At 37.6% G+C, this 27,749-nt stretch overlaps 4 protein-coding genes across 5 annotated transcripts; 3 read left to right on the top strand and 1 right to left on the bottom strand.

Annotated features, from left to right (window-relative positions):
- Positions 1-6,783: 6,783 nt before the first annotated feature.
- On the bottom strand, positions 6,784-8,016 carry LOC147935936 (zinc finger BED domain-containing protein RICESLEEPER 3-like). Its single transcript, XM_087468526.1, has 2 exons — positions 7,143-8,016; positions 6,784-6,986 (listed from the first exon to the last, which is right to left on the bottom strand). The coding sequence occupies exons 1-2, from the start codon at positions 8,014-8,016 to the stop codon at positions 6,784-6,786; spliced, it is 1,077 nt and encodes a 358-aa protein (XP_087324652.1).
- A 4,181-nt stretch (positions 8,017-12,197) lies between these two features.
- LOC104718288 (plasma membrane-associated cation-binding protein 1) lies at positions 12,198-15,071 on the top strand. The gene is made up of 5 exons (XM_010436005.2): positions 12,198-12,575; positions 13,239-13,387; positions 13,721-13,810; positions 13,910-13,994; positions 14,390-15,071. Exons 2-5 carry the CDS (start codon positions 13,277-13,279, stop codon positions 14,803-14,805), a joined length of 702 nt encoding a protein of 233 aa, XP_010434307.2. The 5' UTR covers positions 12,198-12,575; positions 13,239-13,276; the 3' UTR covers positions 14,806-15,071.
- A 6,708-nt stretch (positions 15,072-21,779) lies between these two features.
- Positions 21,780-25,340, top strand: LOC104720224 (leucine-rich repeat receptor-like serine/threonine-protein kinase BAM3). The gene is made up of 2 exons (XM_087469078.1): positions 21,780-24,733; positions 24,854-25,340. The coding sequence occupies exons 1-2, from the start codon at positions 22,066-22,068 to the stop codon at positions 25,180-25,182; spliced, it is 2,997 nt and encodes a 998-aa protein (XP_087325204.1). The 5' UTR covers positions 21,780-22,065; the 3' UTR covers positions 25,183-25,340.
- Positions 25,341-25,902: 562 nt separating this feature from the next.
- LOC104718287 (transcription initiation factor TFIID subunit 11) lies at positions 25,903-27,374 on the top strand. Of its 2 annotated transcripts, none has more exons than XM_010436004.3 (5): positions 25,903-26,034; positions 26,169-26,500; positions 26,585-26,672; positions 26,774-26,873; positions 27,026-27,374. In XM_010436004.3, exons 2-5 carry the CDS (start codon positions 26,181-26,183, stop codon positions 27,151-27,153), a joined length of 636 nt encoding a protein of 211 aa, XP_010434306.1. In that variant the 5' UTR covers positions 25,903-26,034; positions 26,169-26,180; the 3' UTR covers positions 27,154-27,374. The 2 variants fall into 2 exon arrangements, with proteins under 2 accessions (XP_010434306.1, XP_087325203.1); XM_087469077.1 differs by having other exon boundaries at positions 25,921-26,071.
- Positions 27,375-27,749: the final 375 nt, after the last annotated feature.

Genomic DNA, 27,749 nt, shown 5'->3' with positions numbered 1-27,749 from the left:
TATAATTCATTCCTATTTTCAGTTCGTCACTTTAAGCTTGCTAGTTCGCTTGTGAACTAACAAGCTCTATCCCGACTTGTTTTAAGTGACGATCTCACGTTTTCCCCGATTAATAAAAGAACTTACTTGCTATTTCCCACAAAATCTTTATTTGTTTAAGTTGTGCAATCTCCAGTACAAACAATTGGCGCCCACCGTGGGGCAAGAGTAAAACGTTTTTTTTGACGAATCAAGACCGACGATCCTCACTTCTTCGAAGTCTCAAGAGTCATGACGAACCCCAGCGAAAACTTCAACGAAGCAGCGGAGCAGCCAACGGAGCAGCGATGGGGGCGAACGAGAACACGAACTATCCCCCCGCCGAGCTCCCTGCCAAACTCCCTACCAAGCCCAACCGAAGGTTCCTTGCCGAGCCCAATCGAAGGCTCGTTGTCGAGCACAATCCCTCCACCGGCGCCCGACGCACCCTCCGAGCCTCTCGTAGCTGCACACGCCGAAGTCGGACCTGCCGCAGACCAGCTGGTTACCAACGTCGCTGCTCTCCTCACCGCCGCTCTCACCAACGCTACCACTCTCCCCAGTGCCACTCTCCCCTTACCCGTACAAAGAAACAGACTCGACGATATGATGCAGGTCATCCTCGGTCGTCTTGATGGCCAGGAAATACGAACAAACGAACGGCTCGAGGCCATCGCAGCCGCACAAGAGGCCTCGCAGAACCAAATCAGTAAGCTCCAGCGAAGGAGGGGGGAGCGCCGAAACGGCAGCAGCCCTGCCGGCGAGAACGAGAATCTGAGGACCAATACGCCCCGTACAGCAGCCCTGCTAGCGCAGCCATCTGTGGAGGACCGATACGACAGCCACAGACGCCGCCCGTCATCTATTATCGTAGGATCCGTTGATCGACGCAGTAGAGAAGCTCCAAATGAGGAGCTGCAAGACGGCCAAGACCAAAGGAGCGGCAGCCCGCCGACTCCGACATTGCCAATCCGACAGCCCGAGGCCGATCTCAAGGTTGAAACCATACGACGCCTAGAGGCGATGGTCCACGAACTCTCTTCCATAGTCCATCGAGCCACGAGCTCCACTCCCAACCTCGATCGAGTGCTCGAAGAAGTCCAGCGCTCACCGTTTACAGCACGGATCTCCCGCATTCAAGTCCGTTATGTAAACAAGTTCAAGTTCACCCCGTACAACGAATTAGATGATCAGAAACCGTTTTTAACTTCAATGAGTTTTGCAATCAGCCGAGCTCATTTCAGCGACGAAGAGTACGAAGCTGGCTGCTGCCAGCTATTCGTCGAGAATCTAGCCCACGAAGCTCTGGGGTGGTTCTCCCGGCTCCCGCCAAACTCGATAGGGAGCTATCACGAGCTGACCACCGCCTTTCTCTAACATCACTCTACGTTTATGATTCGAGGTGCCTCGAACGCCGATCTCTGGAACATGTTCCAGCGGAACGATGAATCTCTCCGAGACTTCATGGAGAGGTTTAAAAGAACCGTCTCGAAGCTCTCGATTGCTGACGACACAGCAATATCAGCTCTCCGAAATGCTCTCGCATATGGGTCTCGATTTAGGAACAATATTATCATATAGGAGCCTCTGACTCTCAACGACGCACTGCACCATGCTAACAAGTACATCGAGGTAGAAAAAGAGAAAGACGCAAGGTCAAACCATCCATCAAGATAATCGGTCGTGGAACTCAGCCAAATCGAAAAATAACAAGACCCCTTATGCCAAAAAAAAAAAAAAAAAAAAAGAACGCTCGTCATACCGAGCTCTTTCTTCGCAAATTGAACTACGAATGGCTTGATCCCTTTTCACGGGTACGTAGGCAGCCTTTTACAAGACACAGCTATAACAAAACATAAAAATAAAAATTACACTCGCAAGAGTACATTTAATCACAAACAAGCTCTCTCGAACGAGTCCGTCTTAACGAGTGTCCAGCTTCTACATTGTCGCCCTGGCCAGGTGTACGATTTAAAACGCGTTCCACATGGATGCAGCGGTGAAATAATCCGCACAAAGAAAGTCGAGCCCAGTCTCGCATTCAGCTAGCAGGTGGTCAAGTTTGAATAAGCCAAGTTCTTACTTGCACACTCTTGCCGACCTCAGGGCACCCACCAGGTAAGCCGGACACCAGGGTCGCACCTAAAAGGTACGACGAGCACATCTCAACTACCAACCAAAAACTTGGTATTCGAAACACGTAACAGGGTAAGCCGAGAGATGTCTCGCCCCGTAAAATACATCTCGAAACCAAGAAAAAAGCGGAGCAAGTCTCGCACTAGCTTGAGGGCGCCTGAACTAATAAGCCAAGCTCAGGCTTGCAAGTTCTTGCCAATCCCAAACACCGACAGGATAAAACGGACACAAAAGCCGCACCTAATGGTATGGCGAGTCCGTCTCGCCTACCACTTTACTCCGGTAAAGCACAAAGCCTTACTGCATATCAAACATACGCTCACATGCATGTCGCCCTCATGCTCGACGCCCTCACAGTCGACGCTCTCACGCTCGACTCTCTCGCGCTTGTTGCCCTCATGCTCGACGCCCACACAGTCAAACGCTCTCACGCTAACTCTCTCGCGCTTGCCATTCTCATGCTTGCCGCCCTCACAATCAACGCTCTCGCGCTCGACGGTCTCACGCTCGATGTTCTCACGCTCGACGCTCTCACGCTCGACGCTCTAACACTCGAGTCTCTTGGCACCTATCTACAGCTTGGTGCCGACCTCCAGCTTGGCGCCAACCTACAGTTTGGTGCCTACCTCAATCTTGGTGTCGACCTCTAGCTTGACGCATACCTCAAGCTTGATGCCAACCTCTACCTAGGTGCCTACCTCAACTTTGGTGTCGACCTCCAGCTTAGTGCCTACCTCAAGTTTGGTGCCGACCTCTAGCTTTGTGCCTACCTGCAGCTTGGTGCTGACCTCAAAACCTTCTCCCGCACTATCACATGTGTCGACCTCAAATTGACGATCAAAGATCTTCTTGCCGCTCCCATGAGAGTACGTGGAATGCGAGCGCACATCATGAACACCCATCTTAGGAGTTGACATCGGAGCTCGCCCCAATGGTAGGACAAGCGCCGACCTGGAATGAGGATTTGCCGAACTCCGGGGCATCGCACAGCGTCCCGCCGACCTCAATCCGCCGATCTCGCGAGAACCAACCTCAGCACTCATCAATCCTTGTCCGCCGACCTCTCTTCACCTCTCGGCCCCGTTCGACGACGACGATCTCACTCTTGCCGACCTCAGTCTCACTCTCGGTGGCGACCTCAATCTCACTCTCGGTGGCAATCTCAATCTCACTCGCCGATTTCAATTTTGACGACGACGATCTCAACCTCGACCACAATCTCACTCTCGTCGCCGACCTCAATCTCACTCTCGGTGGCGACCTCAATCTCACTCGCCGACTTCAATATCAATCTCGCTGATATTAACTCGCCGACCTCAAATCGCCGACCTCCTCTCTCGCTCATATCGCCGACCACCTCTTTTGCTCATATCGCCAATATCCACTTACCAATCTCCACTTGCCAATCTCCATCTGCCAACCTGACATCACACATGTTGGGTCGATCTCAATTTCTCCTACACGCCAACCTCCAAAATCCACTAAAACGGACTCACGACTAAGGTGGAGCGACCGCGCTGAGCTCAGTCCAGGAGATTGCCGAGCAACCGCGCCGAGCTTATTGCCGTTCAACCCATCTCAAACTCTCTCATGTGATCTGCCGAGCTCATTGCCGCTCAACCCATCTCGACCTCTCTCCCGCGATCCGCCGAGCTCGTAACCATCAACCACTTTACCGCCGAGCTCGCCTCTGATTCCCCTAAAACAATCAACGCCGATCTCGTCCAGATCGATCTCACCAGAACCATCAAATACTGAATTGAAGCAAGGCTCGTAAGTTAACAGTGGAAATGATGTCGACCTCCGCTCAGAAACGGTGTCGACCTCCACCGAGCTCGGGCAAACAGAATTGGCATTCACGTCTCTACTCTCATGCCCGTGAGAACCATCTTGCCGCTCTCCAATACCTCACAACAACCATCTTCGCCGACCCCACCGAGACTGCCGATCTCAGATTTACTGACTGTAACTCTCGGTGCCCCCAACAAGGGTGATTAACCGGCAGATCTTGCCGATCACCGACCATAGGCAATCTCACAATGAGAAGCTTTCTCGGCAGCGGTTGTTAGGGTTTTGGATAGGAGCAACCAAAATCCGCCACCTCGATCTACGACCTACTCATTTCCCATAAATTCATCGAATACTGCACTCAAAGCAAAAGCCGTTGGATATTCATTGTATCTCTCAAGAAGACGAGCCTAGCATTTACAGAAGAATCATTGTAGCAATTTTGTTCCCCAGAAGCGACCCGAGGTAATTTGTGCCGAGCAGACATATTAATAGATAATTCAAGCACGTCCGTTGATCGCAGAAGAACTGTCGCTCTCCGGACTAAGGGGGGACTATTGTTGGATATGGGCTACGCCCAATATGCCACTCGGCCCAACAAGACTCATTAATTACAATCTCGGCCCGACCAGATTGGGAGCAAGTCCACTAATTCCCGCAAAGGGCAATCTCGGGAATTCACGACGAAAACCCTAGACACCCCTAGGTCAACAGTACCCTATAAAAGGAGAAAGCATTTATTGGGATCACCATCCTGACCCGCGGACAATACCTACAGAGCAATACTTTGCATCGAAAACTATTATTGTCTTTCGTATAATTCATTCCTATTTTCAGTTCGTCACTTTAAGCTTGCTAGTTCGCTTGTGAACTAACAAGCTCTATCCCGACTTGTTTTAAGTGACGATCTCACATTTTCCCCGATTAATAAAAAAACTTACTTGCTCTTTCCCACAAAATCTTTATTTGTTTAAGTTGTGCAATCTCCAGTACAAACATTGTAGATTATTCTTAGATTAGAATATTAAATATCAAAATACAATTTAAAAAATTCATTTGCAGTAATAATAAAATTGTCTTCGTTCACCTCTTCAGCCTTCTCGTCTCTCCATGTACTCCAATTTCTCCGTTTTGGTCATCCCTTGCTATCATATCTAAAACCAATAATTTTGTTGTCGATCGTATTGAAGCTATTAATCTTACGGCTTAAAAATGACTTTTAATTTTAACTTGATGATATGCGAATATTTTTTCTATTTTCGTTAAAAAAAATAGAAGAGCCATAGGAGAATCGAGATCATCATAATGTCATAACTAGCTGTGGGCGTTCGGATATCGGAGCGGGTTTCGGGTCGGATGATTCGGGTATCGGGTAAAATGGATGTGGATTCTAATATCCATACGGATTATTAGGCATTGACGTTCGGATGTCGGATCGGATTCGGATCAGACAATTCGGATATCAGGTAAAATGGATATGGATTCTAATATTTATACGGATAATTTATTAAATGTCGGATCGAATTTCGGATTGGATATTCATAAATCGGATACAGGTTTCGGATATTTTATACCCGATTGTTCTTTGGAAATGTGAACAATCCGAGACTAAGAAAATAAACAAGCCAATCACATCCTCAAATGTTTAAAACCATGTCAATAAAACCCAAAAATGTGAAAACCATGCCAATAACATCCAAAAAAGTAAAACCAAGACAAGAACATCCTAAAAACCAAAGTAAATCATCATCCAAAAGAACAAAGATGAGTAAAAAGATAAAAGAGAATTGAAAGTAGTTCAAGTAATGCATTGTCGAGGACTTCAATGATGGGTTTAGCCTACATCAAGTCTTCTAGTTTAAGTCTTGACATTCAAACTCTGAAAAGAAAGAGAAGTAGTAAGTGATAAGTGTTATCCATTAAAACTACTAAGAATAAATAAAGTCGGTTTGGCCATACCTTTTTCAAGTTTATCAAGAAGTTCAATGTCGGCAAGCAATTGTGTATTCGTAACAACTCCTTTCTCACCTAAGTGATTCTCATTCTTCATCCATTGATGTGTGCATATCAAAACTTCCACCATGTAATGAGTTAAACAACTTCTGTGTGGCTCTATGATCCTCCCACTAGTACTAAATGCACTTTCAGATGCAACTGATGACACCTGCATTGCAAGAACATCCCTAGCTATTTCTGACAAAACAGGATACCTACCACTATTGAGCCTCCACCAAGACAGTACACCCCACTCTAATCCAACAATGGTTCTAGGATTTTCAACTTTTTCCTTTAAATATACATCCAACTCATCCCTACCATCATCAACCCCAATCTCATCAACCAACTCCTTATACATGAAGTTCATCCTCTCATACCCCATACTATCACACATTAAATCAGTGGACTCACCTTGGCTAAGAGAAGTCGAAGACTGTGATGATTGACCACTTGGTACTTTTTGGAGCCGATTGCTATACTCTTTAAACAAGGATGTCAAAAAGGTTGTGATTGATTCACTCATCTCCTTAGAATCGGTTGTATTTTTCCCATAAAGATTGTCAAAGCACATCTTAGCAAATTGCATTTTCTTGCGTGGATCAAACACACTTGCAACAATCAGAAAAATATTGATGTTTCTGAATCCATCCCAGTACTTATCAAACTTCAGCAACATAGCATCGGCTTTTGATTTCAAGTCACTATCAATACTATTGCTTAGTGAGATCAAATTCCTCTCTATAGTCACTATCTCTCCATAACACTTATAAGAAGCAACTGAAGTTGAAGCAGACATAACCAAAGTAGAATTGTAGAAAATGATTAGAAATCTAACTAACCTTTCTATGGCATTCCAATCAGCTCTTGTAGGCGGCCCAATCTTTTTTTCCCATTCTCAACCTCATTAAAGTAGTCATTGTACATCTTGTCTTCTGCCTCCATTCTATCAAATGCCACTCTACAATCAATAGCTCTTGACAACATTAAGTATCTAGAATTCCACCTTGTTTTGATGTACAACGGTAAACTCCCTCTAGTCATCTTCCCTGAAACAACTTTTTGTTCAAACGAATCACATCTACTAGTAGAAGACCTCACATACTGAACTGCATTGCGTATGGCTGTCACATTCTCTCTCAATTCATGCAACACGTCCCTAACAGTCAAATTGAGTATATGCGCACATCACCTCATATGCATACACTCTCCATTTAAAACAAATGCTTCACTGTTCCTTAAGCTGAATGCCTCCTGAAATTTTTTCAAAGCAGAAGTATTTGCAGTTGCATTTTCAACTGTCACAGTTAGAATCTTCTTTATGCCCCACTCAGCCAAACAGTCAAGAAGAACTCGTGATATTGTTGTTCCTTTGTGATCTGTAATATACTTGAACCCAATAATTAGCTTCCTCAATCGCCAAGAAACATCAATGAAGTGTGCAGTTATTACCATGTAACTAGCACATTTTGCTTTAGCAACCCATATGTCAGTTGTCAAGGAGACTCTTGGCTTACTAGCAACAATCCAAGTTTTCAGAGATGCTTTCATCTCCACATACATTCTAACAATGTCTTTTGTAGCTGTTCTTCTGGAATGTGGTTTGTAGAGGTTGACTTTGTTGCAGAAATGTTTCCAACCGATGCTTTCAATGAAAGCAAGTGGCAGCTCTGACAGTACAATCATCTCATTCGAAGCCTCCCTGAACACTTCTTCAGTAAATTTTCCACTCTGAAGTTGTCCCTGATTGTTAATCACAGTCTGTGATTGTTTCTGCTTCCATGCTTGAAAATGCTTGCAGCTCTCCATATGAGCCTTCAAGTGAGAAGTCCCTGACTTTGAATCACAACCATAAGACTTGTGGCAGTAATTGCACTTACATCGCTTAACATTGTCATCAAATCTTGTGAAATGTCCCCAAATAGTAGATCTTGTACTCGGCTTTCTCTTTGGTTGGTCCGGTTGTATTGAGCCTTCACCATCTGATGGACCATCTTTCCTTTTGTTTCCACTCTCAGGTATCAAATTTGGGCCATCTTTCTCCTTGTCAATGTTGTCTAGAAATGGTGAGGAACCCATCTAAAAAGACAAAGAATGCAAGTTAATAAACCAACTTATACGAATCATCTGAATTTTGTTTCTAACTAGAGAAGAGAACAATAATACTCACTACTAAGAATCGAGATTGAGTAGAAGACTTATACGGATCATACTTATCATTCACACTACTCAAAATTTTGTTTCTATCTAAACTTGAAAACCAACTTATACGAAGCATATGATCTTTGTTTCTAACTGGAGAAGATAACAATAATACTCACTACTAAGAATCGGGACTGAGTAGAAGACTTATAGGGATCATAGTTATCATTCATACTACTCAAAATTTTGTTTCTATCTAAACTTGAAAAACAAACTTATACGGATCATAACTTTGTTTCTAAATGGAGAAGAGAACTATAATACTCACTTCTAACAAGAGCAAAGAACTATAATACTCAGAATCGGGATCAAGCAAACCATTAACTAATCTAATTTAGGAGTTAAGAATCAAGCAAATTAAACCAAAAAATCAAACAACTAAAATACAGATTTCACTACAACTTGAATTCCTCTCAAGGAAAAAAAGAATAATAGAATAACTAAGAAAGAATATGAATCATAGACTTACCGATATCGATTTCTTGATACCTTCGATGGAGAAGAGTGGGGCGACGAGAATTGTATTAGGGATTCCATGGAAAGGGTTTTGCTTTTATATGTAGAGAATCGCGAGAGATAAGGGAAGAAGATCATGGATACAACCATACCGGTGTATAGATCGCGAGAGATAAGGGAAGTGGAGATCGATGTATCTCGGAGGATCGAGAGAGAAAAGGAAACGGGGATCGGATGAGTTCGGGTGTTCTTCGGATTTCGGTTTTTATCCGATCCTGTCTGATGTCCGATGGATTGATAAATCAATAACCGTTCGGTTATTATCTTTGGTTCGGTGCATATCCGTATCCGAGTTTTTCGGATCGGATACGGTTCGGGTACAGGTAAAACGCCCAGGCCTACTCATAACTATGTTCCTCTCGACACAAACGTTTCCTTCTAAGATATTTCAAAGTGTTCTTTTGCCTTAGATTAAATTTCGGTATCAGATATCTGTTCTCCTATGGGCCTACGGCTCTACTACTATTGTTCTTTTATTTGGTCATGCGACCAATTATTTTGAAAGACTTTTTCACATTTTCTACACGCATTAACTAGTTTTTGTATACGGTATATTATATCACCGAGTACTGTATATTTTATTTTATGTTTTTAAAAAGAAAATTTTTAAACCCGCCCATAGTGTAGGTAGGGATGTCAAAATGAGTAAAATTTCATGGATCAACTCAACTCAATCCAATCCAATCCATGAACTTTAACGAATCAAAAAAATTTTACTCTAATGAATTCATGAATAAAATGGGTTAGTGGATCAAATGATTTAATAGATAAAATGAGTTGAGAGTTATGCTTTACTGGTTGTTTCAAAATGTTCTGTTTCTGTGAGAGTTTTTGCTTTACCCTTTGCTATCAAACATTTTGACTAAGATAGTCTTTGCTGCTTTAGTGTTAACAGTGAGTTGTAACAATCTACTAAGAATTACCTTGTATAAACGGATATCTAATACGTTCACTTAATGGAATAAATTGTCTACTATAGCATAAGGCAGATTATTAAATCCTATTCACTCTTGAATCAAAGAAAAAGCTTATGGATGTTCAGATATATGACAATGATATGAATTTTGGTGGTACATGCCAAAAACTGGTGAACAAGTGCTTGAACACATAATGGCAAAAAGTCATTGAGGAGAGCATGGTTGGAGGACTAAAATACCCCCTTTGAGATTACAAATCAAGAAACTATAGGCCAAGACCTTTGTACCTCAGAATCATATATATGCCAATAATTTGGTGAAAGAACTTGAAACGAATAAAAGAAAATTGCCAAAGCAGAGTATATATTTCATTTGAGAGTTGCCACAATTGTTGTTGATGAAACAGATGATCACTGACTATGATAAGGAAATACGTAGACTATTAATAATTACTTTGAAACATGGGCTTACTATAAGATTCACATGAGAGCGTTTAGCGGTCTAGGCTAAAAAGGGTAGAGACAATGCTATATAGCTCTTCAGCTCTTCTCTTTGGCATCACTCATCTTGGATTAAATGGATTAGAGTGGGTTCCGGTCAAAAGGCCCAATAAACAAATTATCAATAAATAAAAAAAATCTTTTAAAATATCAACGTAACATGTTCTATAAAACCAAGAAATATACACATACATCCAGTTAAGCTTCGTATAATTTTAGTCAAACTGTTATACTCGAGTAAATATGTATATCAACAATTGTAGGTGAACAAAAAAATGAACATATATCTATATATATACCTGTAATGTTCGGGTGTATGCATGTGTATATATATGTAATGTGTATTTATGTATGTGTGTGAATATGTGAAAACTGATGAAATGAATGATATATCATAGGATCTTCATATATAATGGATGGTTGTCCATTGTTTTGTTCATCAAAGACAACAGATAGTAAAGGCAACCCATGTGCATGTATTCTGCCATCTTCACCTAAATGGCCTCCATTATATTGCCAAATTGAAAAACCTTATAACTTGTATTTTTTTTAAACGATAAACAAATATAGCCGTCAAAATACATATAATGAGTTAAAAGAGCACTTACTTACAAAACCTATGCAAAAATGCATTTAAAAATTATTTCCTGATTAAAATACATATTAATTTATTCATTATCTGATGTGTACAGAACTATAAAAATCATTGAAAAAATAATATGATCATCGTGAACCATTGAGGTTCGTTCTCTTATTTTTTTAAAAATTGAAGTGAGCTAGGAGTGTAAACCATGTTTTTGATGGGAGATTTCCTTGTTTGCTATAAAGATATTGAGGGTGGGATGTCTGTCTTGTGCTATAATTAATTATCTATAATCATTTAGTTCATATTATAATTTTTGTTTTTGTTTTCTAGACAGCCTAATTTTTTTTAAAACAGCTAAGCCATGTGAAATACTTTCCTATACTTTTCAGTAATTTTAATTATTTTTGTTCATTCGGTTCCTAACACCAATATATATACTCTTAAAATACCAGAGTACATTTTTCAATATTTTTTAATGAGTATTTCGAGTTAAGAATTAGTTTGGTACTAAATTATTCTTAGTCAAAAATTGGTTTTAACATAAAAGTATCATACTATCATTCATTAGAAGAAGAGTGTATGAACCTTTGAATAATTTTTCTTCTTATTTTCTTATTATGTAGATGAGAACATCAAGTATAAGAAAACAATGTCTGAGTATAATTTTTTAAAAATTTATATCGTAAAAGTTTCGAGTTTTCCACATTTCAGTTTGGAAAATAGACCCGAAACTGGATTGGTTTTAGGAAAAAGGTTTCCTCAAATGGTGATCAAAGAGACTTTAGAAAATAGACCCGAAACCCTTTCAAGCTAAAACAGTTATCAAAGATTATACATAGACATGGTTTTTATTATTCAATCTAATACTTTTCAGTTTAGGAGGAATCTATAATATTGGTCGACGTATGGTTTTACGACGAAATGTAATTCTTAATAATTAAGAACCTGGGTTGTCCAAAAAAATAAAAAAAATAATTAAGAATCTGGATCTTCAAAGACTCTGTGGCTTCTCTCAATAATTTTGAAAGCATAAAAAAGTTAAATTTGAAAGAAAGCAAAACCTAAAATAAATCGAAAATACATTATACAGTAAAGAGTGATTTTGGTTTTTCGTATTGGCATCGCTTTGGCATAATCCTATCTAAGAAAAAAGGACGTATACCACAAGTCTAACAACAGATGAATGAAATAAATACACATGATAGATTACATAAATTGTTTGTGTTAAACTATAAACAGAATAATCAATGTACATATTATATAATATGAATAATACAGTAGTAGTATGAGATAAGTAAGAGGCGTATTTGTTACACCTACACAGATCACCATCCTGAATTAACAATCCTATTGGTGCTGGGCCCTAATTCCATATTTTGCCAACTGTGATTGATGTGACTGCCAGCTGGCATTATTTTCCTACGTTTTTACCCCTTCTTCTTCTGCTTTTACCGATTCCCCAATTTTTACTATTTGTTACCGCTGTCTTTGATCCTTTTTCCTATAAATCGACGAGAACCGGAATCCAAAATCAACATCATACCAAAACCGGAGGTATTAAAACCACACCTCTTTATTTGCCGGTTTTATGTTCTACACTCAAACCAAACCATGAATTGAAGATGTATGTTAAAAGTAATTCCGGTTTAATTTAGTTCAATGAACTGAGATTGTGTTAACCGGAAACAGAAACGGTTTTGACGCCAACGAGGCAAGAAGGGTAAAACGAGAAAGAAGGGATGGCAGAAACCGTAATTAAGGAGAAACACGAGGGGTTATTTCAAAAGAAACCTGTCTATATGACGCGAAAAGGGTTTCTTAAATTCAGAGTGACAAATTAATCAGTTTCGTGTGTTCAGAGAAGAAGAAGAAGAAGAACAGATCAATACGAGGAGAGAGATCTCCCAACAGTTTCAAGTAAGCCTCTTTATCAAACTCATATTATATGTTTCTATACTCATATATACGTCGTTTCGATCATAGATACGATTTTAAAAATTCTTCTTATAATGAACTCTGTTTTATTATTACTAGTCTAGGGTTGTTGTTCGGTATTATCTTCCATATATAGAGAAACAAAGTTCGTGATGATACAGAATATGTAGTAGTTATAAACATAGATCACGTTCTGTACTCAATCGTGATCTACGTTGAAATATTTATATACGAGAAGTTCATCTTTCATAGTGAAACTTTAGGTTTCGATTCAGAAGATAACGATTAAGAGATAACTAACACTAAATTAAAAAAGCTTGGCATGTCAATTCTAGTCTCCAGGCAATATAGTTTTGGTGTGGATAAAATTACTATTACCAATATAAACAATATCTTTTAGGAGTGAGTAGTTAAGATATTGATTGAAGGAATACTATTACAATAAGCATAAATATTTTTTTTTGCTGTTCTTGGCTTTTGTCGTTTTTAGAACATTAAATATGTACTTTTGTTTTTTTCACCAGTAGATATGTACTATGCACACATAAGTAACATGGGTGTTAATATATAGATAGAGAGGTTTGATTTTTTTCATATATATGAATATAACTCTTTTGTGTAACATTCATTATTTTTCTTTGACAGGTAATTAAACAGAAGGTTAAACTTAACTAAATTAGAAAATGGGATACTGGAATTCTAAGGTTGTTCCAAAATTCAAGAAGTTATTCGAGAAGAATAGCGCTAAGAAGGCTGCTGCTGCTGAAGCTTGCAAGACCTTTGATGACTCTAAGGTATTCCTACAATAATTTTTAATATTCTGTTAATTATTTAGCTAGAGGTCCCATGAGACACAATTATTTGATCCCTAAATTATTAAATATCATCTATATGCGTAGGTGTTTATTTGCTGTAATAATATTTTTTAAAAATTATTTTTGTTTGATTCCTAAAAAAGAGAAGACAAATATAACAATAACCACTTATCAATTGGAATTTAGCACTTGAGTACAATAATTATCCACTCAATCCATATTATTAGTATTATTTATTTTGAAAGTTTGGGTTTTATGTGTGTTTGCTAATTTGGGCACGTATGATGAATAATCAAATGATACGTATAATAGGAAACAATCAACAAGGAAATTGAGGAGAAAAAGACAGAACTCCAACCAAAGGTCGTGGAAACCTATGAGGCCACGTCTGCCGAAGTCAAGGTCCCTATCTTCATTTTTATTTAATTTGATGCTCTAATTTTAAAATTACCATCCAAAATCATACTAACTGTAACTAAAAAAAAAAATTAAAACGGGCAGGCTTTGGTGAGAGACCCTAAGGAGGCTGGTTTGAAGAAAAACTCAGCGGCTGTGGTGAAGTATCTCGAGGAGCTTGTCAAAATTGGTACGCTTTTATCACGTCTCTGTTTTAACATATCCCGACAACAATACAAATGCTTAAGCTTGTCTTATATAATTATCGTTTTTTGTCTTATATATCAAATATCTGCTGGCAAAAACTTTGGATTCTTATCATGTCTTATATTTCTCTCCTACGCATGTATATCTCGAGGTTAAATCATATACTATTTCTTTCATATAGTAGAGTCAAAGTTATATATATATATATATATATAGTCGTAAGGATTGTGACATATATGGATGGTGATGCCCGATCCTGGCGAGAGTTGCTTACAGTATGTGGTCTTGAATTTATCTATGCATATACTAAATTGGCTAATTCGTAAACTTTAAATTATTATATTTGTGTTTGATTTATGACGTGACATGTAATTTCAGAATTCCCCGGATCAACGGCTGTGAAAGACGCTTCGTCTACCTATGGAGCTAACTATGTCGCAGGACCGGTCACGTTCTTATTCGAGAAGGTATGTGTGTTCCTCCCCGAGGAGGTGAAGACACGAGAAGTTGTGGTCGAGGAACCGGCCAAAACCGAAGAGCCAGCCAAAACTGAAGAACCGGTCAAAACCGAAGAAACAAGTGGTGAGAAAGAGAAGGATATTGTTGAAGAGATTAAGAAAGACGAGACCGCTACAACCGCGGTCGTGGAAGAGAAGAAACCGGAGGTAGAGGAGACGAAGCCTGTTGAAGAAGTGAAAAAGGAAGAAGCTACTCCAGCTCCGGCGGTGGTTGAAACTCCGGTTAAGGAACCGGAAACGACGACGGCGCCAGTGGCTGAACCACCAAAGCCTTGATGTGTGTTTCAAGATGGTATCATTACTTCTCTTGTATGAAAACATCTTTGTACGTAACAAAAAAAGGAAAAAAAAAAACTTATTTTTCATTCTTTTTTTTTTTTTTAATTTGGTTTGTCTTCGTGTGGATAAATCTTCTCTGTTTATTTTTATTTTTGGGAAAGTCTTTAATGTGTTTATTTTATTTTTCTCCATGTGAATGTAAACAAACAAAAATATGTGTGGATGATTTTTCTATAGATTTATTCGTCTGTTTCAACTTTCAACCAAGCTTATCTGATTCAAATTAAACTACTTTTTTGAATGAGTCTCTTTCAATCTTGTTTCGTCATATGTAATTCTACAGTAACATCGAAATAACGTAGTTTCGTTTGTTTTCTCTGTAATTCTACATAACATCTTCCTTGATAGTCTTTTGATTTTCGGAAGAAAGATCACGTTGCTTAGGCTATGAATGGCAACAGGTTTTTAATTGGATTTTAGTTTTTAGATTTTAGTTTTTGGATTTTGGTTTTTGCAGTATATTTTAAAATTAATAAACCAAAAAAAATCAAAATTAAAACATTACGTGGAATATAAAAGTTTTCCATAAAAACCTAAAAGTTATGGTTTTTAGTTTCTCTTTGAAAATTGGAAAAACTATTCAAAAACTGGTTTTCTTAGGAAATCCAATTTTTAAAAATATTGAATGGTTAAAAAATAGATTTTCAAACAATCAAAAACCAAAATTCACCTAAATATTAGTAACCATTCAAGTCCTAAATATACTATTAAATAATTTTTTAGATTTAATATTCTTAGATGCGGGGTTTCTAAACTAGTCGTGAATATTTCAATTAGGATTTTTGTCAAGTACTTTTTAAAAAAAATATAAAATAAAATTAAGTAACATGTGAAATACTTTATCGATAAACCAATTGGGATGGTTTTAGGTGCACGTGAAATTTGATTTGTCTTGCAGAAAGAGGAGAAGCATATCAAGATTTGTTTAAGATGGTTGATACGTGCAAGTAATACGGAACCTAAATTGCAGACCAAGAAACATATAATAAATGCAACAAAAAAAAATATGTTCTTAATTCAAATGCAGTGGTAAGCAACTTATATCTATCTTCAATCACTATCTTGTAGCTTCCTCTTACGTAATATTCCACTATTATACTCAAGGTATATATATATATATTCCTTATAAAAACAAAATCAAATCATTTTCAATGTTAGAATTTAAGGATTTTCATGGTTTTGACTTGACTGTTTCAATTTCTTCTCACTTCCTTTTTCCCACAATTCAATCCATCATCTTTAAGCTATTGTTAGTTCAATATAAGTCGAACACATGTTCTCATCGATTTTTTTTTCTTACTCTTTTATAAATATAATCAGATAAGGAACCGATCTTGACCAAAACAACCGGTAACCATAAACCATGTCCACTACATCGCCACATATTGAACTTGGAATCTAATATCCCTCTAGACCATGTGCTTAGTGATCAAAGAGTTTTTGATATTGCAGTCTATGGTATTATTGAACCGAAGACTAATTTTTTTTTTTTGGTCAAACAAGAAACTTTCATTCAAATCAAAACCTCAAAGAAAGGTGAGTTAATACAACATGCAACAATGTAAGCACTAGACATTAGAGATAAAGACTCCATGAGTTCTTCAAAGGGATTTTCAACTTTTGAGGGTCTTACAATGTTTGAAAAATCTGTTGGGGCCAAAGTGGATTCGACCATGAAGACAAGCTTCGCGAAATCCTTGATCACCTGGTGATCATACAAGGCTCTAGCGAATGACGCAGTCGAGCTTTGAAAAGAGTGGTCCACGGAGGTAATACTTACCATACTTCTCACCAATGGAGCGAAGTCCTTCAACCTTTTGAGTGCAGACCTTCTGGCTTTAGAGGAAGCTTTATTCGGGAATCGCAAGAGATGGGTTCCAAACTGTAGTAAAGCGGGTCCTCCCTCACATGAAGCTCATAGCCATGGAGGTTAAGGAATTCCACACAAAGCTTGCAGTCGGTTTGGTCCTGAGCTTTGATATCACAACCGAGCTTAACATCTTTTGACGGTAAGTAACCAAAGGAGGCAAAGGGTTCAAGCTTCATAAAAGACTAAATTAGTCCTCATTTTCCAAATTAAATACTGCTATAAAATTTGATGCCAAAAAGCATTTTCTTCGATTTGATCTAGAAACAAAAACATTCTTTGTGTTACATGTCTTTCTCTTCCAACAGAAATTACAAACGAACAAACAACTTTCAAAATGCTTGTTAATCTTAGTCCATCAATTTTCGCCTTAGAGGCTGATGATTCCTCACCGTCGTATATACTTACATCTTTTTGGTTCTGTATGTAAAGTGAGACTAAGGACGCGTTTAGGTAGTTTAAGTATACTCATTGTGTACTGAAGAAACTTTCTGAAAAATATCAGTGCATTGATCCCAAAACTCTTTGTTATCTAACAACTAATTAACTAATTAAGGGTTGTTTTATTGTCATATAATTCCCTATTAATCAGTACTCTCTATAGCATGCTTAACATTTTCAGTGAAAAGATTTTAGAGGCTGTCATAAGGCAATATGTGTTTTGATATTAGTTAGCATGCAGTACTACCGACTAAACTTAAATCTACATGCCCAGACAACTCCACGGGCATCAAGTTTCATATCAGTATGTTGTAAGAGGAGCAGAGAAAGCAATTTTATGACATTTGCCACTTTTGAAGTTTAACATCAATTCTGAAATTGAGGTGTTGGTAAGATAAGTAGCCTAAAAATACATTAACAGGATTGAACCAACCATTTTTTGTAAAAAGGTTTAAATTTCTACGTTGAAACCTAGACTCATGTTGAGGTCTATAAAAGCATAATTTCTTACAATAGCTAACAAATGAGGGTATGTTTGTGGGATTTGGTCCTTTTCTTAGATTATACTGTACGTAGGTAATTTGTTATTTAATTTGTTCATTCACAAGGATAATTAACAGAAAAAATACAATGCCAACGTAGAAGTAGAATTGTAGATCAAAAAAGAAAAAATCCGATAGATAATTCCGCAAAATCTAACAGTTCTTGAGCAACATCTCATGAAACAACGGACCTTCCATAGTATAGACTTATCATTCGGACCCAAACCACAACAGCATAGCTACACTATTTCAACAGGAAAAACAAAAAAAACCCCATTGACAAGTGAAAGAACAAGAAAAGACTAAGACTATGCACCAAAAAGTTGAGAATTGACAGTACCATCTAAAACTTTGGATAATTTTCAAATAACAACTTCAAACTAAAGTGAGACTGTGACTCGTGAGCCTAATCATGAACCAATCTTTACTTCACCCACACCACAGTAAAAAGTACAAAGTGTGAAATTTTAGGGTTTAGAACAGAGAAACAGAGTTGCTAGCAATAACGAAACATGAGCTCCGAAACGAAACGAGAGATAAGTTTACTCCTCAATTAGAACAATGATCAAGTGTTTTTCTTCTCTCTCTTTCGAATCGATGAAAAGAATCAGGTTGAGTTTGGAACTTTAAATCAAATACCAGATGATCAATATTAATAACCCTAGTTAAACTATAACAAAAAGAGAATATTCTTACGCAATCCCAAATTAAATCGGATTTAGGTATTTAGCCCAATTATTAAAAAACAAACCTTTTTTTTATGCTGAAAAATCGAAGCTACCAGAATGTGTTATTTAAACCAAACAATAGACTTAACCGAGCCTAACAAACTCGAACGGCCCTCTTTAAGCACTTTAACCGGTTTACAAAGTGCTTTAACCTGATTAAGCACTTTAACCGGTTTACTATAGAAGCTAATCTTCATGTTTCTTCTAATTGAAAGTCTCTCTTTGTACTTGGAAACGTTTTCAGACACTTAGCAGTTCTTCAAAATACTTCATGTTTATATTGTTAAAATAAAAAATGATGATTAAAACATCAACATCTTTTGTTTGAATGTAACTAAATATATTATTGCGTATTTGAAATTACATAAATTTTTAATCATGATTTATTGATAACAGAAGTGTTTTACTATATATTTTTAATGTAAAGAAAAATGTTGGTCCATTGTATTTTTTGTTTAAAAAGTGTTTTTTTTTTCTAAGAAAGTGTGAAATGCACGCCAAGTTGTAAATTAAAAGCTCAATACAAAAAGAGACAAAGTAGAACACATATAGCCATTTACTTTCGCAATGAAAAAAAGTAGCCACTCCGATCCATTAAGCCTCTCCATTCAAAACCCATAGCTAGCCATTTAGTGAGAAAGTTTTGATCTAGAAATTAATAAAGTCGAACACATGCATATAGCCATTTACCAAGAAAATGATAAATACTGTAATATAAAGAAGCCCTCCAAGTCTCGTTTCTCTAAATTACATCACAACAAGAAAATGTAGAGACGTAGTTGGAGCTCGAGTCCCTAGTAAAATGAAATCTTTATGAAAACTTTGGTTCCTCCCATGCCAGATTTCACATCCACCTGAGAACATATGAATAGAAAATGACGGATTGGGTTCTTCAAAGGTGGTTGTGGGTACGTTTCCATGAATGAATGTGAAATCTGGCACAGGTAGACTAAATTTTTTTGGATTTAAATCTATATATTTATATAAAATTAAGTGATTCCCATATATACCTAGGTTAGATCAGTCAAATCCGTCAACAAATTTAGAAGTTTCGATATAGTAACCTGCATGGTTAAAGGAGTAAGCCACTAAGCCAGAGCTGGCCTAAGAATTCAACTTAAGATCTCTTTTTACCAAGTCCATATGAAACCAAAATACCAATGTTGGATTAGTCCAGTCGGTGACAACATTTTCTCAAAACAACAAGAAGATAGAAATGATGGTTGTACATATTCAAATTCAAAACCGGAGGAACAATTACTAAAACTATTTATAATTTCATTCTGAAAGTTTACATATATATATATATATATATGCTTAAAGAAAATTAAAAGTAAAAGATTGAGACGTTCATTTTAGAAAAATAAAGTAGCATGCTCCAAATCAACTGTCTTTGGCTTTTCTTTTTCACTTTGGGCAAACAAAGTTGATGGGGGAGGGCCTCCTCTTTGTTCTTCTCATATTTGAGGCATCTCACTAATCTAACACCGAAAAATCAAAAACGAATAAACTAAATTAAAAAGAGCCCATGAAATTACAAAAGATAGATAGATTTGGTTCAGATTTTCTCTACTAAATAAATGAACTAAGGTACTCTTTATCACACTTACCCACGCCAAGTATTTTCGTAGTTCAAACCCTTATTGATGTGTAAATAATTCAGATGGATTATACTAAATTTATGAATATAATGTAGGGAGAAAATTTGAAACTTTATACATTAAAAAAATTCTATTACAACAATACCATAAATAAACTATTAATCTAATTAATTGTTTTATCGATAATACTCGTTCGTGAATATATCTTGAAGATCATGATGAACTATTTGAAATTAAAATTATTAATCCACATATCATATTGAAGAGAGATGTATTCTTGCTAATCAATTTGTTGACAATGGTCAACTACAAGTCTATAATCATTATACAACCCGGAGTTACTTTATACATTTTTAGATGTTTTTCTTACAAAATAATAGTTTCTTTTTAGACCATATACCATATTGATCATCAATTCAGCATTCCTAGTTTGTCTAATAAATCTGATGAGTCGTTTTCAAAGAAGACATATTAAAAAAAAAACAGAAAAGGAGAAAATAATAATCGTAAAGGGAAGTTTACGAAATAATTCGACAATAATTGCAGATTGGTATGTACATATATATACTATAGTAGTATCTTTTTGCAGGTTCATGGTGTGAATATTTCGAGGAGTTTTAAGTGATGAAACAAAAACATTGGGTACAGAAACAGAATCCTTGACAGAGAAGTTATTAATTTCTTCTAAGACAACAAAAAAAAACAAAAGTAGCTGCACAATTACCAAAGATTCTAGTTACTTTGGAGTTTGGTTTGTACTGGTTTAGTGGGTTGGACAAAGACAATGCATGACCTCTTAAATCTCTGATGGATTAGATTTTGGTTTAGTTAATGAAACATATATATAAAACGTTAGAATGACATAAAGGTACGATGTTTAATTTGGGGTAATTAATTATATGATATATAGTTAGTACGTGATTCCACCCGAAACAAAACAAACAAATCAATTCATGCGTTCGACCAAAATGATTAGACAGATGGAATTTAAATTTTAAAAGTAAAGTACTATTTGATATCATTAACATGTGATCTCATGTACGTTTGTTATTTCACTCAGAGATTAAACTGTAATCTAAAATATGTCAAATATTAGGATTTTGCGATGGGTTGTGCGGAGTTAGTCATGTTAGTGCATTACCATGACGAGTGAATGATCTACTTTCTAACTTTTTTAATGAGTTTGGGTTGTCCTCTCTTATCTCTAATTTAAACCCTTGAACATATTTTAATTTATTTTTATAAAAGCAGAATTGCTGATTCTGTGAAATTCTTAATCAGATACTTAGGTTTTAATTTTATTTGGAGTTATCGAAAAGTATAAAACCTAAAAATTCATCCAGTCAAGTTTTTGTTTTCCTTAAAATCTAGTGGACTAATGTTTATATATATGAAACCTAATTCAAGTTATCCCAATAATTGGGAGACACGAAAGAAAACAAGAAAAAAAAATCGATTCAAAAGATAAAGAGAAGGTAAAAAAAGGGCAAGGGGCACTAAACTTTAACACTCATATTTTTCTTATTTTCTCCATTAAAGAAAAAGCGATGATGTGTGTTCTCTCATCTTTTGTGAAAGTATATATATTGCTTTTGCTTTTCTCAAAAGCAAAAGACTAATCCAACAAAAAAAAAAAAAAAAACCTAAAGCTCAATCTAAAAGACGAAGAATGCATTGGATACTACAACTTCTTTTTCACTTTTCTTCAAATTTTTAATTATGATTTTCTTCCAAGGAAAAATAAAATAAAAAAAACGAGGCATGAAATAATCATTATCCTCTTCACTTATTAAGCCACTCACTATAAGCAGCAGCAACTCCAGAACATAGTGAGCCCCCAAAACATTAAAGCATGATGATGTCTAATGATGATGATCTTCTTCCATCCATTTCTCTAAAATTTTGGGATTTCTGCCAAGACTCTTCTTCTTCTCTTTCACTTCTCTGAACTTCAAGATTCGTGTCAGGACAAATTTTGTATTTGTGTATTCTTTTTTTTTTTTTTTTCTGATGTTGCAATGGCAGACAAGATCTTCACTTTCTTCCTAATCTTGTCTTCAATCTCTCTGTTTTTCTCGTCTCTTCTTTGTTCTTCTTCTTCTTCGACTTCACCTCTTAATCTCTCACTAATTAAACAAGCCAAAGTCCTTGTCTCTCTAAAGCAAAGCTTTGATTCCTATGATCCTTCTCTTGACTCTTGGAACATTCCAAATTTCAATTCTCTCTGTTCTTGGACTGGTGTTTCTTGTGACAGCTTGAATCAGTCCATTACTCGTTTAGACATCTCTAATCTCAACATTTCAGGCACTCTCTCACCGGTAATATCCCGTCTTTCGCCGTCTCTCGTTTTCCTCGACGTGTCTTCAAACAGTTTCTCCGGTGAGCTTCCTAAAGAGATCTATGATCTTTCGAGCCTCGAGGTATTAAACATCTCTAGCAATGTTTTTGAAGGAGAGCTTGAGTCACGTGGGTTCAGTCAAATGACTCAGCTTGTGGTTCTTGACACTTACGACAACAGCTTCAACGGATCACTTCCTCTGAGTCTGACCAAACTCACTCGTCTCGAGCACTTAGATCTCGGAGGAAACTACTTCGACGGTGAGATCCCTAGAAGCTACGGAGGTTTCTTGTGTCTCAAGTTTCTTTCTTTATCTGGTAATGATCTCCGTGGGAGGATCCCTAGGGAGCTAGCGAACATCACCACTCTTCAACAGCTTTACTTAGGTTACTACAACGATTACCGCGGCGGGATACCTGCAGATTTCGGGAAGTTGATCAATCTTGTTCATTTGGATTTAGCTAACTGCAGCTTGAAAGGATCAATTCCTGCAGAACTTGGGAATCTAAAGAACTTGGAGGTTCTGTTTCTTCAGACCAATGAGCTTACAGGCTTCCTTCCTCGAGAGCTAGGGAACATGACAAGCCTCAAGACTCTTGATCTCTCCAACAACTTTCTAGAAGGAGAGATTCCTCTGGAGCTATCTGGTCTTCAAAAGCTTCAGTTGTTTAACCTCTTCTTCAACAGATTACACGGCGAGATCCCTGAGTTCGTATCTCAGCTTCCTGATCTGCAAATCCTCAAGCTTTGGCACAACAACTTCACTGGAAAGATTCCTCCTAAACTCGGATCAAACGGACAGTTGATCGAGATCGACTTGTCTACCAATAAGCTCACAGGTTTGATCCCTGAGTCACTCTGTTTCGGAAGAAGACTAAAGATTCTCATTCTCTTCAACAACTTCTTGTTCGGTCCTCTCCCTGAAGATCTTGGTCAATGTGAGCCGTTATGGAGATTTCGTCTCGGGCAAAACTTTCTCACCAGTAGATTGCCAAAGGGGTTGATTTACTTGCCGAATCTTGAGCTTCTTGAGCTTCAAAACAACTTCTTGACTGGAGAAATCCCTGAAGACGAGGCGGGAAATGAACGGTTTTCGAGCCTCACACAGATCAATCTATCCAATAACCGGTTGTCTGGACCGATTCCTGGTTCGATCAGAAACCTCAGAAGCCTTCAGATTCTTCTTCTCGGCTCTAACCGATTCACAGGACAGATCGCTGGAGAAATAGGAAGTTTGAAGAGTCTTCTCAAGATTGACATGAGCAGAAACAACTTCTCAGGCAAGTTTCCTCATGAGCTTGGTGATTGTATGTCACTCACATACTTGGATTTGAGTCATAACCAGATCTCTGGTCAGATTCCGGTTCAGATTTCTCAGATTCGGATTCTAAACTATCTGAATGTTTCTTGGAACTCCTTAAACCAAAGCCTTCCCGTCGAAATCGGATACATGAAGAGCTTAACGTCAGCAGATTTCTCACACAACAACTTCTCCGGTTCAGTACCAACTTCAGGGCAATTCTCTTACTTCAACAACACGTCATTCCTCGGAAACCCTTTTCTCTGTGGATTCTCTTCAAACCCTTGCAACGGTTCCCAAAATCAATCTCAATCCCAGCTACTTAACCAGAGGAACGCAAGATCCCACGGTGAAATCTCCGCAAAATTCAAGTTGTTTTTCGGGTTAGGCCTACTAGGGTTTTTCTTGGTGTTCGTCGTTTTAGCTGTGGTCAAGAATCGGAGAATGAGACAGAGCAATCCGAATCTATGGAAGCTCATAGGGTTTCAAAAGCTCGGATTCAGAAGCGAACACATTTTAGAATGTGTGAAAGAGAACCATGTGATTGGTAAAGGCGGTGCGGGGATTGTCTACAAAGGCGTAATGCCAAACGGAGAAGAGGTTGCAGTCAAGAAGCTCTTAACCATAACCAAAGGATCATCTCACGACAACGGTTTAGCAGCAGAGATTCAGACATTAGGTAGAATCCGACACAGAAACATAGTGAGATTGCTCGCTTTTTGTTCCAACAAAGACGTGAATCTCCTTGTTTACGAGTATATGCCTAATGGTAGCCTCGGAGAAGTCTTGCACGGGAAAGCTGGAGTGTTTTTGAAATGGGAAACACGGTTACAAATAGCTTTGGAGGCAGCAAAGGGGTTGTGTTATCTTCATCATGATTGCTCGCCGCTTATAATTCACCGTGATGTGAAGTCAAACAACATCTTGTTGGGTCCTGAGTTTGAAGCTCATGTCGCTGATTTTGGGCTCGCTAAGTTTATGAGGCAAGACAATGGAGCTTCAGAGTGTATGTCCTCGATCGCAGGCTCGTACGGCTACATCGCTCCAGGTATATGACTGATTCCTAATACTTCTTTCTTGTAGCACACGTTACACTTAATTAAGGTCAAATTCACTTCTAGCTAAAACTCATGATTGACCTAAACCTATCCGTTTTTGTTGAATGCAGAATATGCATATACACTGAGAATAGACGAGAAGAGTGATGTGTACAGCTTTGGAGTAGTGTTATTGGAGCTGATTACGGGTCGAAAACCAGTAGATAACTTTGGGGAAGAAGGGATAGACATTGTGCAATGGTCAAAGATTCAGACAAACTGTAATAGACAAGGTGTGGTGAAGATCATTGACCAGAGATTGAGCAACGTGCCATTAGGAGAAGCCATGGAACTCTTCTTTGTCGCAATGCTATGTGTTCAAGAACATAGTGTTGAGAGACCGACCATGAGAGAGGTTGTCCAGATGATTTCTCAGGCTAAACAGCCCAATACTTTCTAAATGCAGTGGTGTTATATATATAAAACTAAATATATATATATATTTTTTCTTCTGTTTTATGTGTTTCATAGAGTTTTTTTTTTAGAATTGTAATGAGGGTTTGGTGATATGAGTTTTATATTGAGGTTGAGGAGGCAAAAAAAGGGGTTAGGATTAAATCTTCGTGTCATAACATATCCGGTTAACCAGACGGTCCAGACCTTTAGAGAAGAAGAAAAAATGATAAATGATGTGAAAGATGATAAATAAAATTTTGATTCAATTTTCTATTAAATATCTTTTCAAGACATTAGTAACATACTGTCAGATTTATATTTCCACACACACATGCTTGTTTACTTTTTATAGATATTAGATATCATATACAGTATTTACATTATCTGAACTATGTTGCTTTTAGTATCAAATCCACAGATTCAATGTCACTGATTTTCTTAAAAAAATTATAATCGCTGAAAATGTTATATCGCAAAATTTTATAGTATTTCCAAATCAAATTTGCAATACTTAGATTCGTCGCAAAAACACACACACACCTAATCTTGTTTTCAACAATTAAAATATGTTCAGAACCGAACCAAATAGTTTTGAGCGCATAAATAGTTGGTTCGGTCAAAGCTAAAGAATTTAATTATGCGCTCAAAAGTCAAAACTATTTGGTTCGGTTCATAATATCCGGTTCAATATTTGGTTTGGAATCATCAATTGATTGGATTAAACCGAGACTATAACACACCTGTAGAAACCACACGAAAACTTGAAATTGAAACCGTGGAGAGAGACAGAGAGATAGATTTTGTGCTTCCTAAAGAAACTGGATCTGAGTTTCTTCTCCTAAAAAATTTCTCCAAGGTTCGTCAATCATCTTCGCTATCTATTGCGTTACGCAGTTAGAACTCGTTCCCCTTCACTAAAACCCTAATTGCGAGCTGCTGAATTTGGAGTTTACAGATTCGATTTTTGTGTGTTTTTTTTCCGAATTTTAGGTTTGAGTTAGAATGAAGCACTCGAAGGATCCATTTGAAGCAGCAATTGAGGAGGAGCAAGAGGAATCTCCGCCGGAATCACCCGTTGGCGGCGGCGGAGGAGAAGGAGGAGGCGATGGTAGTGAAGAAGGACGTACTGAAATCGATCAGACACAGGAGGAAGATGAGAGACCAGTAGATGTTCGCCGTCCGGCAAAGAAGTCTAAAACCTCCGTTGCTGTTGCCGAAGCGAGGAACAAAGATGACGATGAAGAAGAAGAGGAAGAGAATATGGAAGTTGAGCTTACTAAATACCCAACTAGTGCTGACCCTGCTAAGATGGCTAAAATGCAGTGAGTCTTCTTTTTTTTATAGATTTTGATTAGTTTCTTGCTTTGATTATTATGAATTGATTTTGTTTGATTTGAATACTTCAGAACCATTTTGTCGCAATTCACTGAGGATCAGATGAGTAGATACGAATCTTTTAGGAGATCTGCACTTCAAAGACCACAGATGAAGAAGGTATTATATAGTATATGATTTGTGGTTATGAACAACGTTTCCTTTAATTTTGTTGTTTCATCCAAATATGAACCATTTTAGCTTTTGTGATGTTGATGCAGTTGTTGATAGGTGTCACTGGGAGTCAGAAGATTGGTATGCCAATGATTATTGTTGTCTGTGGTATAGCGAAGATGTTCGTTGGTGAACTCGTTGAAACAGGTAAGACAGCTCCCAAATTGAATTTGTTTATGTTGCAACGTAGAATCTTTAGGTAAGACAGCTCGCAAATTAAATTTGTTTATGTTGCAATGTAGAAACTGTAGAAGGAAAAAAAAAAACTCACGTGCTTGATCTGATAACGTTTTGTGTAGCACGAGTTGTTATGGCGGAAAGGAAAGAATCAGGACCTATAAGACCTTGTCATATCAGGGAGTCCTATCGTAGACTAAAGCTTGAAGGGAAAGTGCCTAAAAGATCAGTTCCACGGCTCTTCCGCTAGTCAGAACTAGAGACGAATAGACAACTTTTCCTTGGCTACAGACTTGGAAGTTCACATATATTTAGGGAGTTTATTAGCTGGCGAGATCTATCTACGTATCAATCCCATTATGAAAGAACACTGATTTGGCTTCTCTTGTGGATTATAATTGTTCATTGATCTTTTGAATGTTGTGGTAACTTTTTCTTTGGATGAAAGATCAATCTTGGAATACCTAGAAATTGGTATCTTGTTTGGTATAGTAGTACTAGTCTTGGTTATATAAGCTTTTGGCTAGCTAAAAAGTTGGTGTCTGTTTCAGATTTGTTTTGGCATTTAAAGAATTTAGGTTTTGTCAGTTACAACATTTATTCCTAAACCCCTACGTTTCCCCTGACTCGAATAATCAAAATCTCTTCTTCTTACAACAGTTTTATATGTATGTTGTTCAGCGTCACGATCAGAATTGGGTCTATAGTCTCAAAAAATGGTACGGAGACGTTTTAAATCACACATGTTGCGGCGAAAGAGGATCTTAGTAGTAGTGGGCCTTTTTGGATGGGCCGTGTCTCGAAACGAAAGGCATTAGACTATTAGTGTTAAATAACAAAGAAACT

Source organism: Camelina sativa, chromosome 10 (genome assembly GCF_030686135.1).
Source record: "Camelina sativa cultivar CO46 ecotype springtype chromosome 10, ASM3068613v1".
Classification (NCBI taxonomy): Eukaryota; Viridiplantae; Streptophyta; class Magnoliopsida; order Brassicales; family Brassicaceae; genus Camelina; species Camelina sativa.
This window is presented reverse-complemented; position numbering and strand designations above follow the sequence as displayed.